Here is a 14250-nt window from a genome sequence, read left to right as displayed (position 1 = left end):
TTGCTCTTCCAGTACAGCTTGGTGTGAAGAAAGAGAGGGAAGTAAAAAGGAGGAAGAAATAAGGGAAAGGAAAGGCTATAGTCATTATGAACCACTCTCTCGGACTACTGTAGATTCCATCATAAACTCAAGTGTAGAGAAGCATAGTCAATGGATATATAAAATAACCCTGATGACATTCATTTAAAATGGTTATTAAAAGCATTCCAAACTCATTGACATAAACTCAGCTAACTCAGCTTTCTGATCAGGAGGTAGATTTCACTCACTGAGAAAAGACTTTGCAAACTGGTTATCTCATTTTAATTGCAACTGCAAGTGGATACAAAGGAGATTTTAGAATCACGCAGAGTTCCTTGTACATCCACCATTGCAGACTTATTCTGTGCTATAACTCAGTGTCTCGTTCCTCTAATAGGAGGGCTCGCTGTGAAGCTCAGGCATAGACCACTTGCCTAGCCTGTGCAATGCTGTTGTTTGAACCCCAGTATCAAACAAACAAAATCAACAAACAAAAATTAACTTCTCCAATGGGTGCTTAAGTCTACATATGTGCTGTGATGGGCCCAACATTAACAGTCTAGAGCTTCTTAGACAGCAGAAATTAAAGGTACAAACATCATATTCCAAGACTGTAGCCTAGAGCCTAGCAGAATGTCATCAAAGCACTTCTTTAATAACACAACTGGCCTTTAAATTCTAGTAAGAAGCTTGACCACACACATTTGGTTACGGCCTACTAACTAATTAATAATGGGTAGTGTTACCTAGAAACCGAAAATTCTTTCCTGTGGCAAGAATGACACATTTCCAGCAGGTTAGGTACCAGGTTAGGTAGGTTAAACAAAAAGTATGGACACTAGTTGGGAAAAACAGTTGATAACCTCTTTTGTGTGTAATGAAATGTAAGTGGAACACTTAATGCCAGTGTCTTCCTTTACAAGAATAAAGAATGCATGGGTGCAAACCCTTCCAGGAAACGGAACTCACTTTGTCTCTTGCATTCCTTTGGTAATGAACTTAATCTCTTCCCTGTGAAGGGCAAGCCTAAATGACACTTGTGAGTTTTATTCCCTAGGTGCCACCTGCCAGTTAACTAGGCTGTGCTGGCTGTATGGAGGTGATAAGGACAGGAACCTAAACACACACTGCACACATTGGTTTAACCCCAGTGTTTTATGTTATTTGCAAGCTGAACTCTGAAGCTTAGCGGAATGAAAGAAGCAATGAACTGGTGAGATAAAGCAGTGTGGTTGTGGCCTGGGGTGTGGAAATGAGCACTAGAGTGGGTCAGGGTCTCAGTAGTCTTGTCTCCCTCTAAATTCACTCATCACTTGAACTGGGTGGATCTTTTTCTTTGCTGAGCCCCTTCTGACAGCTGCGCACGTTTCTTCCGGCTTCTCTCTTTTAATCAAGGGCTTTTTTGCTGGGGCCTTCATTCTCCACATGACAACTGGGTTCCGGGGCCCCGCAGAACTCTGGATGCGGATGATCTTGGTGGAGGCAATGTACGACATTTTCACCGTTTGCACAACAACATTCATTAAATTTTTGGCTGCTTGGATCAGGGAGGTGACACTGTCCAACTGTAGGGGAAAAAAGAAAAAAGCTGCTATTTAAAAAGACAGTTAGGAATGCAAGGTTTGTGGAGGTAGACAATGACACTGTACTTTGACCCAAGTGAGGAATGCAAGGTTTGTGGATTTGGACGTTGACGATGACACTGTACTTTTGACTCAAGATATGAATGATCTAACTCTTATTTTGCATATTGATATGTAATCACTTATATAATCCTATCCCATTATTTTTAAAGGTTTCCCTGATGCAAAAGTGCATCCACATTTTGTTTTTAGTGTGATATCTTAGACGATTTAAGTTCTATTTGCAAGGAAGCTACACACACACACACACACACACACACACACACACACACTACATGGAAATGCAGTTGTATACTTTTTTCAGTGTTTCTTAAATAATTACACTTAAATGGGTCTCTGTGTAAAACAGAGATGTTATTCTGTTATGGAGACTGCTATTATAGAAAGAATTGAAACTACAAATAAAACTGAGTTTAAAGTCCAGATTCCTGGAGAAATTTTCATCAAATCAGTTAACTCAGAAAAAAATGATTTGTTAAAGATAAAGTAATTTATATAAGAAGCCAGTAGAGCAGCTGCCAAAAAGTTTGTAAGAATTAGCAGCATTACCTTTGTAACCTATGAAAACTGGCAAATTGCTTAATGACACAGATGTGCTTGCAGAATTACTAAGAATACCTTTTCCCAGGTGATCTTGTTTGTTAAATTTTTAGGGTGCTATTCATGTAAATAAGCTCAGAAAAAACGGGAGTGGCATTCCTAGGACTTTTCAAAAAACCTCAGAGCTTAGCCAAGTCGATTCATTTTTATACAATCAATGCATTTTCAATTATTTCATTTTGGCAGATAGTCACCTGCAACCAACTCACTGCGCCACAGCTGCCCCCCCCCCACACACCATGGTAGAAGCTGTCAGGGCTGAGGCCCAAACACTGCTTCTGTATAGTTACTAAAGCCCAGCGGCAGTCACTGGCCCAAGTGTTCTGCATTGGATGTTTGAGGAGCTTCATCTCACACACAGAAAAAATAAGTGAGGCAGAGTGGGGAACTAATCTTATGTGCCTGGGGCAGTGGTCTATCCAGCTGCTTCCTCACAAGTAAATGTAATGAGCTCCGTAACTTGCCAAGCCTGAGATCTTTGAAAAGGTAACACCAAAAAATATGTAATTTTAACGATGGTGATGAATATATATGTATATATAATATTTTTCATTGTTATTTTATATGCAGATATATTTTACTTATTAAAGTCAGAACTGTGAAACCTGTATATAAGGCAAAAATGACAGATGTTTAACAAGTATAAATAGGATTTTATGTAGTCACAAGTGTTTTTGAGTGTGTGTGTGTGTGTGTGTGTGTGTGAGAGAGAGAGAGAGAGAGAGAGAGAGAGAGAGAGAGAGAGAGAGAGAGAGAGAAAGAGATAGATTTGTGTGCCTGTGTGCCCATGTGTGCACATGTAGAGATTGGGGTCATCCTCTCCCTCTGTTATTCCCTACCTTACATGCTGAGACATGGTTTATGGAACTTGGAACTCACCGACTGGCTAATGTGGCTGGACAGTGAGCATCTGTGATCTTGGAGGACATTACGCAATTTGTTCATTTGCACTGAGCCTTATAAAATGACTAAACTTTAAATAGAATACCATGAGTTATTGTCAAGCTGCCAGTAGATCACAAATTAAAACATTCTCTTTTATAATTGTTTTCATTAAAAATCTAGTCCCAGTAATGGGTTACTCATTCTGGAATTATTAGACAGTAAGATACTTAAGACAGCCCCACCCCCAAACAGCACAAGCTTTTTGCCAATGCATTCAGTTGCCTTCCAGAACTTGATGAAAAGACCCTTTCACGAGCTAGGACAAAACAGGAAACATCTAGCCAGTACTAACCTTGAAGCTGCATCCCAAATGGTTAGCTTTCATGGTGCTGGAATGTGCTATGAACATTGCCAGAGGTTTAAAGAACTAATATTCCCACTTAGCTGTGAGCCTGATGAGCTATGAGAATGACTGGACTAGCAAGATGGGCCTCCCCACTTGGTGCAATGGTGGCACAAATGTCGTGAAATCCAATCAGTAAGATTTAAGGCTCATTCCACATGAAACCAGTACCTGGCCTCATTACCAGGCTAAAACCTATGGCTGGACAGACCGTAGACTATGGATGAGAATCTGCTACTATTAGTATCTGTTAAAGAGATGCAGTGTTAAATGGGCTCCTAATTACTTATAACTATACCCATAGATGAAGGCACCTCTCAGACCTCATCAGAGAAGTTTCCATTTGCAGTGGATGATGACGAACCTTGAGAGTCACAACAGGGCAAGGTACAGAGAATAATAGACTGCAGAAGGTTCAATGCTAAAGAGAATATTTATGCTCCAACTCCAAAGGCAAACAAGAGTATGTAATGAGCCAGAGACAGTAGATGACCATAAAAAGATAGTGTCTTCAGAGCACAGCAGGGAGCTTCATGGATGAATTCCCAGCTGTTACAGTAATACACACAGGGACTGAACAAGCCCAAGCAAGTACCAAATTCCACCATGGAGAGGCTAGTTGTGCAAGCAGTTCCTCCTCTAACCAAAGAGCTAATGGAAATTGTTGGCTGCCAAGAGAGGAAGTCAGTTTTTGCTAAGAGTGTAGCCCCTGATGTGCTAACCATTCTCCTGTGCAAGATCACACACCCATGATACGTGGGCAGCACACATTGGCCTTGATGGCGGAAGCAAGCAAACAAGCAGGACACAAACTTGAGCAAGATAGTCCTGTGATGAGTTGGAGGTGGGATGGTGAATATGACCAAAACCTGGTAAATGAACTTCTCAAAGAACTAAAAATAAAATTGCCCCATGGTTTCTTTTCTTTTTTTTTTTACTTTATTAATTTATTCTTGTTACATCTCAATGGTTATCCCATCCCTTGTATCCTCCCATTCTTCCCTCCCTCCCATTTTCCCCTTATTCCCCTCCCCTATGACTGTTCCAGAGGGGGATTACCTCCCCCTGTATATGTTCATAGGGTATCAAGTCTCTTCTTGGTAACCTGCTGTCCTTCCTCTTGCCCCATGGTTTCTAGGACCAAGTAGAAAGTACTTGCCGAATCCAGCACAGCAAAACAAGTTTTTCAATGAGCGCAATAATATTTTTAGGATAGTGAGTAATGGCAGCCCTCAAACATGATATTGAGCTCTGCATCATCAGAGCTCCATCACAGATTCTTCTATGAGAGAAGATCCTAGAGACCACCTGTCATTCAAGCTGCCATTAGTGGCTGTAACTTACATTCTCTTGCCCGTTTTGACTGTGTAATCTTACCATGGATAGACTACCTTGGCTTCCTATCCTTTTGCTTTCTCCACATAAGGGATATCTCTACACAGGCAGCTCAGGAAGGAAGTTCAAGTTCAACCCAGGCCTCCCGGCGTGGAGGCTGGCTTGTCTTCCTTCTCTCCTTTATCATTAAGCCCCTTCCTGTGCTATGATGATCTCTTACCCTGAAAAATCCTTTGACTTTAAAATCATAAATGGTTATGGGAAAACCTTCAGTTCCACATGGCTCAGAGAAACCACAGGACAAATTATACCCCCTAGAGGGCATGAAGACTAGCTTTGGAGACAGAAGATTAGGGCAATTGCTCATAGGCTACTGTCATGTCATGTGGAAAGCTTCCAGACCTTGCTGAAGACTATTCAGGACTATGTACTATGGGTGCTGAGAGGTGGGCCTCTGAGCTGTTAGCCAAATGATAGGCAATTGGCAAAGACAAGGCTAGATAATGGCAGACATTTTTGGTCAGTACTCAAGGAGTGTCTATGGCTTACTTTTAAAGAATAAATATGTACAGCTGAATGCCTGCAAAACATTATTAAAAAATTGCTTTTATTCAGATCCAATTTTATGAAAAATCCTCTCTGCTAAAGACAAAGGTAAATGAGAGTGAGGTAATGGAGGCCTTTGGCATCCATAGTCAATTTATTGAACAAAATGTCCTTAAGAATCACCTGTGTAGTATAAGATTATTGACTCATTCCAAATTCCTAGGAGAGCAAACCAGGCAGATATTAAAACGCAGGCCTATGGGGGATGTCTGCTGTAGATCACTGGCATTAACTGAAAATTCCACTGGCAAACATAACATGAAATGTTTTGTCACAGAGATCTGCTAACACTCCTCTCAGAGCTAGACGGAGAACTAGGTAAGGCATCAATTATGATCCTAAATTTCTTCCAGATTCTCCCAACTGTGGAAACATTGTACACACACACACACACACACACACGCACGCACGCACGCACGCACGCACGCACGCACACACGCACACACGCACACATGCACGCACACAGAGTTTCCTGCTCATCAGTCCAGAAAGGTGATGAGAATTTGAGTAATTTTTTTCAAGAAGACACTGTGTGAATCAACATTTGGCACTTGCCACAGTCAAAAAGGACATACCTCTGTTTTGTTTTGATTGTGAGACTCTTGCTTGTTCTCACTAAATATCACAATGTGGTTTCCAAAACAACAACAACAACAACAACAAACCTGAGTAAAATAGTTCTTCACTGTCACCACAGAGCTCAATAACCAAATGGTGTCAAAGTCAAGACAGAAATTAGAAGTCTCTTGTAAAATATCTAGATTAATAGTAAGTGATTATGTCTAATAAAATCTTATCCTGAGTGCTCTGTTAAAAACACCCAAATAAGGTTTATATCGCATCTTACTAGTATTATCATTCTACATGAATCTTAATACTTATTACTGTATATTTTCCATGCTGTGTGGCATGTTCTACAAGGTTTCAGTTCAACCACAATACGAATGTGATTGGTTCTAACATGTTCTCAGATTAAATATTTGCTCCTTTTTTGAAAATGTATCAAGAACACATTACTTTAGAAGCTTCAAAAGAAAATAAATGTATCTTTCTTTTAATAGCCAAGCTTTTGTCTGTGTAACTAATGTATAAAGAACATTTTTTTCTACAAAAACTAATACGTGGTGGTTTGAATAAGAAGGGCCTCCACAGGCTCATATATTTGAATGCTTTCATCGTACACAACCCCCTCAGAACTCTTCTTGCCCCTCTCTGCCTACCTCGCTTTTCCCCTTTCTCCTCCATGCTTATAGGCCTTAACACATTTGGAGACATCTAGATTGACATTTCTACATTTAAATGTATATAGTTGATCATAGCCCAAAGACCAAGAAAGAATTACATTTAAACATTTAAACTCCTGGGGCCTAGTTTGGGGAACTATGTTTTGGGAGGGCTTATGACGTATGGCCTTGTTGGGAAAGGTATCTTACTAGGGATTTCTGAGGTGTCGAAAACCCACACAAATCCCAGGCTCTTTCTGCTTCCAATTCGTAGATCAGATGTAAGAGCTCAGCTACTGCACTAAAGCCAGGCCTGCCTATCTGCTGTTTTGCTCTCTACTGTGATGGCCATGGACTCAGTCTCTGAAACAGTAGACAAGCCTACAGTTAAGTGCTTTCTTTTGTAACTTGCCTTGGTCATGGTGTCACTACCTAACAACATAAAAGAGAATAAGACATAATATATAATGAGATTTACCTGAGGTATAATTCCTTGACAACTTACCATGTTAATCTGGACTATTTGGTGGAAAACCCTTATCCCTAAGACCTTTTAAACATTAAACATTATCAAAATTCTTTGCGGTTAGTAAGATCCAAGAGGAATATTCAGGAAGGTAAACCAGGGAGGTCTTTTTATGTATATATTTCTCACCTGTATATGTCAAAAATACGGCAATGCCTTGTATTCACAATACATTCCTGTCCTATCCCCTGTTCTCTGGCTATACGACATTCATCAAGCATGTGGATTGCAGGAGAATTGTGAGCTTAAATGAACCATACACCCATTAAAGCAGTTCTGTCACATGGTTTCTCAAAGCTTGTGTGAACTGCCATGTCAATAATTACTGCTGGGACTGTTGCTTAGGAAAAGGCCAAGCTTGCCTTTCTTATACCCATCTAATCTAGAAAAACACATCCCATGTGGCCTAAGACACTGTGAGCCTTAATGTTCACCTGAACTCGGAGAACCCTGACTGATATGAACAAAAGCAATATTTGAAAGGCACTTGTGTGAACTTTGGTAGCAGGTTTAAATTAATAACGGTTTATAATAATTGATAATGTCATGGTGTGCTAGTGGCAATTGACACACAGCCACCCTATGAGACAATACTACTGTTATTTTCATTTGATAGATGAGGAAACAATAAACTGGGAGGTCAAGAGGACACAGCTATTAAATATTAGAGACAGAATTTGAATGAAGACATTCAGGTTCTATTTGTAACCCTGCCTTTCTGTAATATGCCAGATTCGATAGCGATTACTGTCATATATTGAAGAGCTAATGTCTAAACTTTAAGAAGTGACTCTTCACTAGTCCTGCCTTTAAGGAAGTAAATGTTATTTTTTTAAATGCAAGTTGGTACTAGAAACAGAAATGATTTATCACCTGCTAAGATGATGGTTTGAAAATATGAGGAGCTTGTGTGAAAGTCATACCCCACTCTTCACTCAACCGTGGAGAATGTTCTGCCTCATATTTGACCATGTCCCCTGGAGGGGGAGACCTGGTGGCACTCAGAGGAAGGACAGCAGGTTACCAAGAAGAGACTTGATACCCTATGAGCATATACAGGGGGAGGAAATTTCCCTCAGGAACAGTCATAGGGGAGGGGAATAAGGGGAAAATGGGAGGGAGGGAAGAATCGGAGGATACAAGGGATGGGATAACCATTGAGATGTAACAAGAATAAATTAATAAAAAATTAAAAAAAAGAAAATATGAGGAGCTGAAATATTCATTCTTTAATAATTCTAAGAAACATTTTAAAATTGCTTTCATTTCTTTTTGAATCACATACTCATTGTGCAAAACACTGGCTTTATTTCAGCATTGTATCAAGTACTTTCATCTTATTCAACACCCAGCACCCTTTTTGTTCCTCTACGCCTACTTAGCTTTTCCCCTCTCTCCTTCATAAAGTTATGCTTATAGGCCTTAAGGCATTTGAAGGCATCTAAGTTGATATTTTTACATTTAAACATATATACTTGATCATAGCCCACAGACTGAGAAAGAATGACATTTAAACATTTAAAATCTGGTCGTCAAGCAAATAAATGAGACACACACACACACACAAATAAACAAACAATCAAAACTATAAACAAATTAGGTTATCCAGGACAAGGAAGTCTCTAAGACCTTTTAAACATTAAACTGTATAAATATAATCCTGATTAATCAAATATTTTTTTTCTGATCCTCAAAGAGAAATTACATTAATTTGTTTCCCTAGAGTTGGAAGCCTCAGGAAGGACACAGTGCTCTGGGAGTCCTTTCAGCTCTGACTTCTAGTGCTCAGTTAAAGCACAGATGAGACATTAGCACAGATCCTGCTGACAGACAGGCACAGGTGTGGGCTTGTAAGTGGGTGCATAAAGTAACTACATCTGAAAAGATTTACCGATTCCTTCATTGTGTTTCTAGCTTATTGGCACCACTGATATTTCTAGACTAATATCTAAACATGGTTACCACACACTGCAAAATGTTTTGATGTATTTGTTTCAGCAAAAATTCTCACTGTCTTCTGATGCACTGTAAACCTCTCTTGAGCATCTCACTTATCAGACACTCACTTAACACATTCTATTGTCTCCAAAGAGGATTTTTTTCCCCTGAAGAGCATTGCTAAACAGCTAAGCAGTCTAGCTGGCTTAATAGGCAACTTCTATAAAGGCTTTCTTTGTTAAAGCTAGTTAAAATGAAGTTGCATCTCCAGATTTAAGCTGTCAAGGTCATTTTTAAGACAAAGAGGAAGTGTTTTGTTTGCACAAGCAGAGTTATTTCCATAGGCCTCTGGCATTCACATAGTAAACACGTCCTTGGCCAACTCCATTAGAACATGAAATGGGGGGAGGGATAACCGCTCTAGAAAAGGGGGAAGCCAATGCACAGAACTGCAAAGTGCTGAGCCTGCCTTGGCTTTCAAATAAGTGTGACAGTCCTTCAGTTGTAAACTCGTCCTTACAAAAATAGTTTTCAGGGATTTTTTTTTTAAAGCAAATATTCTAAGTCAAAAAATTTATATCACCTAAAACAAAACATACCAGTTCTGGTAGCATCTCAGGATTCATTTCGATTTAAACTTTTATACACACACACACACACACACACACACACACACACACACGTACAGATTCAAAATGATTATCAATCTGTCAGCAATGCTGAACGAAGGACAAATGCTCAGGCTGGAGACATGCCTCCATGATTAAGAGAACATTCTTTCCCTGCGGATGACCACAGTTTGGTTGTCAGCACCCACCCCTGATAGCTGATAACGGCCTATTATGCTAACCGTAGTAGATACAATGCCCTTCTCTGAGTTTGGTGGGTAACTGTCCCCGAACATATTAATACCTCTAGAGACATTATTTGAGACTATTCATACGTTCTTTAGCAGAAGAGCTAGCAGGGGTGAGCCTGATATTGGTATTTCATCCTTTGATCCTCTTTGCTCTAACATTAGTCAAGACAATGAGGTCTGCTTTTTCCTACGACATCCCTGTGAGGACACGACATCTTCACAATGCTGCAGGAGCCAGAGGCTAAGGTACAGAATATACAAGGCTGCTTCCAAGGGCACAGTCAGCAAGAAACGTGGCTCAGTGATTACATGTGTCTCAAGATGGCATCAGCTTTAAACCCTGGAAGGAGGATCAACCTACAGATACTATACAATCTCATTATTTTCAAGCTCTTTTGACTTTTATTGATTATTCTGTCATTCTTCCACACTATTAAAATATTCAGCATATACTTTACTTTTTAATTGTTCTTTTTACTCTTTGAAAATGGCATGTATGTCTCCAATATATCTTGATTGTATTCAACTCTCACCCTCCGCATCCCATACACACATGAGGACCTGCATAACATCTCTCTTCAAACCTCATATTCTCAATTTGTTTGTTTCTATGCATATATGCATGCATGCATGTATTTGTTTCCTTGTTTAACCCAGTGGGTACAATTAGTGCTGCCCTTATGCACATGGACATAGAAACAACAAAGCTAAACTTGCCTGAATCTCTACCTATTATCTTGTCAATTTTTACCAAAATGAAAGTTCTCTATTGTTCAAAAATGTCCTGTAGATACCTTTTATTTTCTGCCTTCTGGAGGGCTTTATAGAATTAACAGTTATCTCCTATGACACATCTTTATTCCTTTCTTTTGGCTTTTATCAACATACTTAAATGTTGATAAAACTACCCTAAAATTCAGCATGACTTTTGAAATGGTACTGTTATGCCAACACTCTTCTTGTCACTTCTCAAAGGAATCTGAAATGTACTTTTAATTAAGTAGCCCCAAATATATTTAGTATGTACTCATATAAGGGTCTGATAATTGCTGAAAGAAGACCCCAGACTCAAATAGTATGTAAAAACAAAGAACGTTTATTCTTTAGAAACAGCCTACATGCAGGGGTCAACCATCCATACAAAATGGCAGAGACCATAAGGAAAAGCTTGTAGGCTCGTTTAAAGGCTTCTAGGGAAATCCTGTCTGTGGCTATGTGACTCTAACTGGGATTGACCCGTGTTTCTGAGTAGGCTGGCCAGTGCCTGTGAAGACTCTAGCTACAGGCCTTTTAGCAATGCCCAACCCTCTCATTCATACATAATATATTACACATATCATATAGTATGTTGTATCTTGAATGTGTGTTAAATATATAACATAAAAACATATATAATATGTTTAAAATATATGTAGAAAAACATACACTTGATATATACATGCAAGCAAAGGTGTCTGTGGAGGTCAAAGGTGTCATGAATTACAGGTGGTGGCCAATTACATGGGTAATGAAGACTAAACCTGGTTCTTCTCTGTAACAACAACAAGTGTTTTTTGTTTTTGTTTTTATCACTAATCCATAGCTTCAGGTTCTGTCTAGCCATTCTTCTATAATATTGTATGACAGAGCAAGCTTTACTCATTCTAGTGCTGGCCGACTATTAGGCTGCTTAGCTCTACTAGGAATGACTATGTAAATATCCCAGCTTATATCTTTGGTAAATAAATATATGAAGCTTTGCTGCTACGTGCCAGAAGACAATTGTATTTATAAGAATTCATACATTCAGGTTTCTTAGATATTTCCTAGAATCTTCAACATGCCCCTGTGAGTTTATGTGCCCTTCAATAAAATATCTGAGAGTTCTAGCCAATGTAGATATGTCTTTTTTTCTTTATTCTTGGCCAGAATGTGTAAATGTTCTAACTTTATATGAAACTAGAAAAATGCTGATTATAGTCATATCCCATTTTAAATTCCTCTATGTACTTATGGTTTTTCAGTCAGTCGTGGTGAGCTAAGTGAGTGTAGAGTGAAGTCACTGTGCCTGGAGTTCCATGTTCCCACTGGATCATGATGCTGCATGTGTCTTAGGCACTTACAGACCATCCTTTCTTCTTAATGAAGTGTCTGCTGAGCTTTACTCAGGGCTTAATTCTATTCTTTACTGTTCTCCATAGCTTCTGGCTACATGTTTTCATAATGTGTGTGTGTGTGTGTGTGTGTGTGTGTGTGTGTGTGTGTGTGTGTGTGTGTATAGCTATTTACCTAAGTTGTAGAACCACACATATAAAGAGGCAAAGTATTTTTCAAGATGGACTCAGTTATGTTTTGTATTAGTCTCCTGTACTCTCCCATAAAACTATCAATGCTTCCTAGGTTTTTTACATTCAAAATTCATCCTGAATTTTCTAGCAGATAGAATATGAAATGAATCACTGAAAAATATTTTTCCTCATTATTTCCATAAGAATTAAAAATGTGTTGATGGTTTTATTCTCAGAAAGTCTCAACTTCCCAGCTTCAGATTAGCATCCTTCTTATAAATTACAGGTTGATGGCTGTAAGTGGAAACATATCTTAGCCCAAGAACAACATTAATTTGATAATAAATGGCATACATTAGATTCCAACTCTGCTAAATGTCCAATGATGCATGAGAAGGTCACTTTGATATTTGCTGTTAGAGTTTGTTAATTTCTCACGAATTTAAATTTATATGGTGAAATATCAAATAATATGACAGAAAATATAAGAAATTTCATCAAATAAAGGTTAGGACAAGTTCCACCATGCACCATTAATATTAGAGGTGTGGTGGCAGGCGGTTCTTCCCTACTGTTGACTAGATACCATGTGCACAGACTACATGCATCTCTTAAAACAGTATGAGGCCAATTTGGCTTCTCACCTGCCAGACCATGATACTTTGCCTCCAAGAAGGAAAACAGAAGCACGTCCAAGGATTTCAAAAGCTCATTAACGTAGCAACGAGCATACATGGGAAATAGAACCACTATAAAGCAACACCGCTCATGGCCAACGGTCACATCAGCACAACCTATCAGTCTTTGGGGCTGAGAACATGGAGAATGTAGAGTCATGGGACACAGGATACGCAAAGTGGAAGACTGTCTGCCACTAGTCTGACAATTGTCCCCTAGTAGTTAACCCTGACTTAAAGTCAGTAAGCAAAACACCACCTTGATGAGGAAACATTCCTACAGAGCACAAATGACGAGGACAATGGGCAATCTGTCTGCATACGAATATCTCTCTATTTTTTTGAAGTTTGTTCTAGTTTAATCCCCAAAATCATCTTATGTATAGTTTTTCAATTTACTGATTACAATACTGTGCTTGAGAATTCACATCTGTGTACTTATTCCATCAATATTGTTCATACATATCAAGCTGTTGGCTTTTTTAGCTTCATCACTGGTACACACACACACTTACACATGCATACACATACAAATACCCACATATGTACACATATAAACATACAAATATACATGCACACCACACACATAGGGAGGCACACAAATACACATAAAATAAACAAAAACATACACACATACACATACAAGCACACACATATACACATATAAACATACAAATATACATACATACCACACACATGCACACGAATATACAAATAAGTACACAAATACACAAAAATAAACACAAACATACACACACATACAAGTGTGCAAATGCACACATATAAACATATAAATATACAAGCATACCACACACACAGGGACACACACACATATACACAAAAAATACACAGATAGAGACACAAATATACACATAAATATCAGACACACTACACACACATAGAGAATGACAAGAATGACTCTCTTTGTCTCTTAAGCCTTTATATGTTTAAATGATCTTTAAGATGTGCCAAGCATGCTTCTGATTTGCAAGTCTTTTATTTAAAAAAAAATGGGGGCCACAGAAACAAAGAGATAAATAAGTAAATAGATTTATATCATTCTCACCTATGTATGCAGATATGATTTGTCCAGATATTTTTTTTAAAAAAGAACACGTCTTTATAGTTTTAAGTAAAATGCCATCTTGTCAAGCATTTTTATATACATGTGATTTCATTACGTGTTTAAAACTTACATTATGACTTACTCTTCCCATAGTCTTGTAAGGCTTACCAATAGCTTACTATAACCTCATAAATGATACCA

At 38.6% G+C, this 14250-nt stretch overlaps 1 protein-coding gene across 6 annotated transcripts in view; it reads right to left on the bottom strand.

Annotated features, from left to right (window-relative positions):
- Positions 1–286: 286 nt before the first annotated feature.
- Positions 287–14250, bottom strand: part of CTNNA3 (catenin alpha 3) — a 1390227-nt gene continuing 1376263 nt past the window's right edge. For all 6 annotated transcript variants that reach the window (XM_084751942.1, XM_084751940.1, XM_084751941.1 and 3 more), the window contains one exon: positions 287–1586. In XM_084751942.1, coding sequence (XP_084608068.1) covers positions 1299–1586 — 288 coding nt within the window. In that variant the 3' untranslated portion in view covers positions 287–1298. The remainder of the gene's footprint in view (positions 1587–14250) is intronic.

This window comes from Acomys minous (genome assembly GCF_964271855.1).
Source record: "Acomys minous genome assembly, chromosome: 13".
Classification (NCBI taxonomy): Eukaryota; Metazoa; Chordata; class Mammalia; order Rodentia; family Muridae; genus Acomys; species Acomys minous.
The sequence above is the reverse complement of the archived record's forward strand: the minus strand, read 5'-3'. Positions and strand labels throughout refer to the sequence as shown.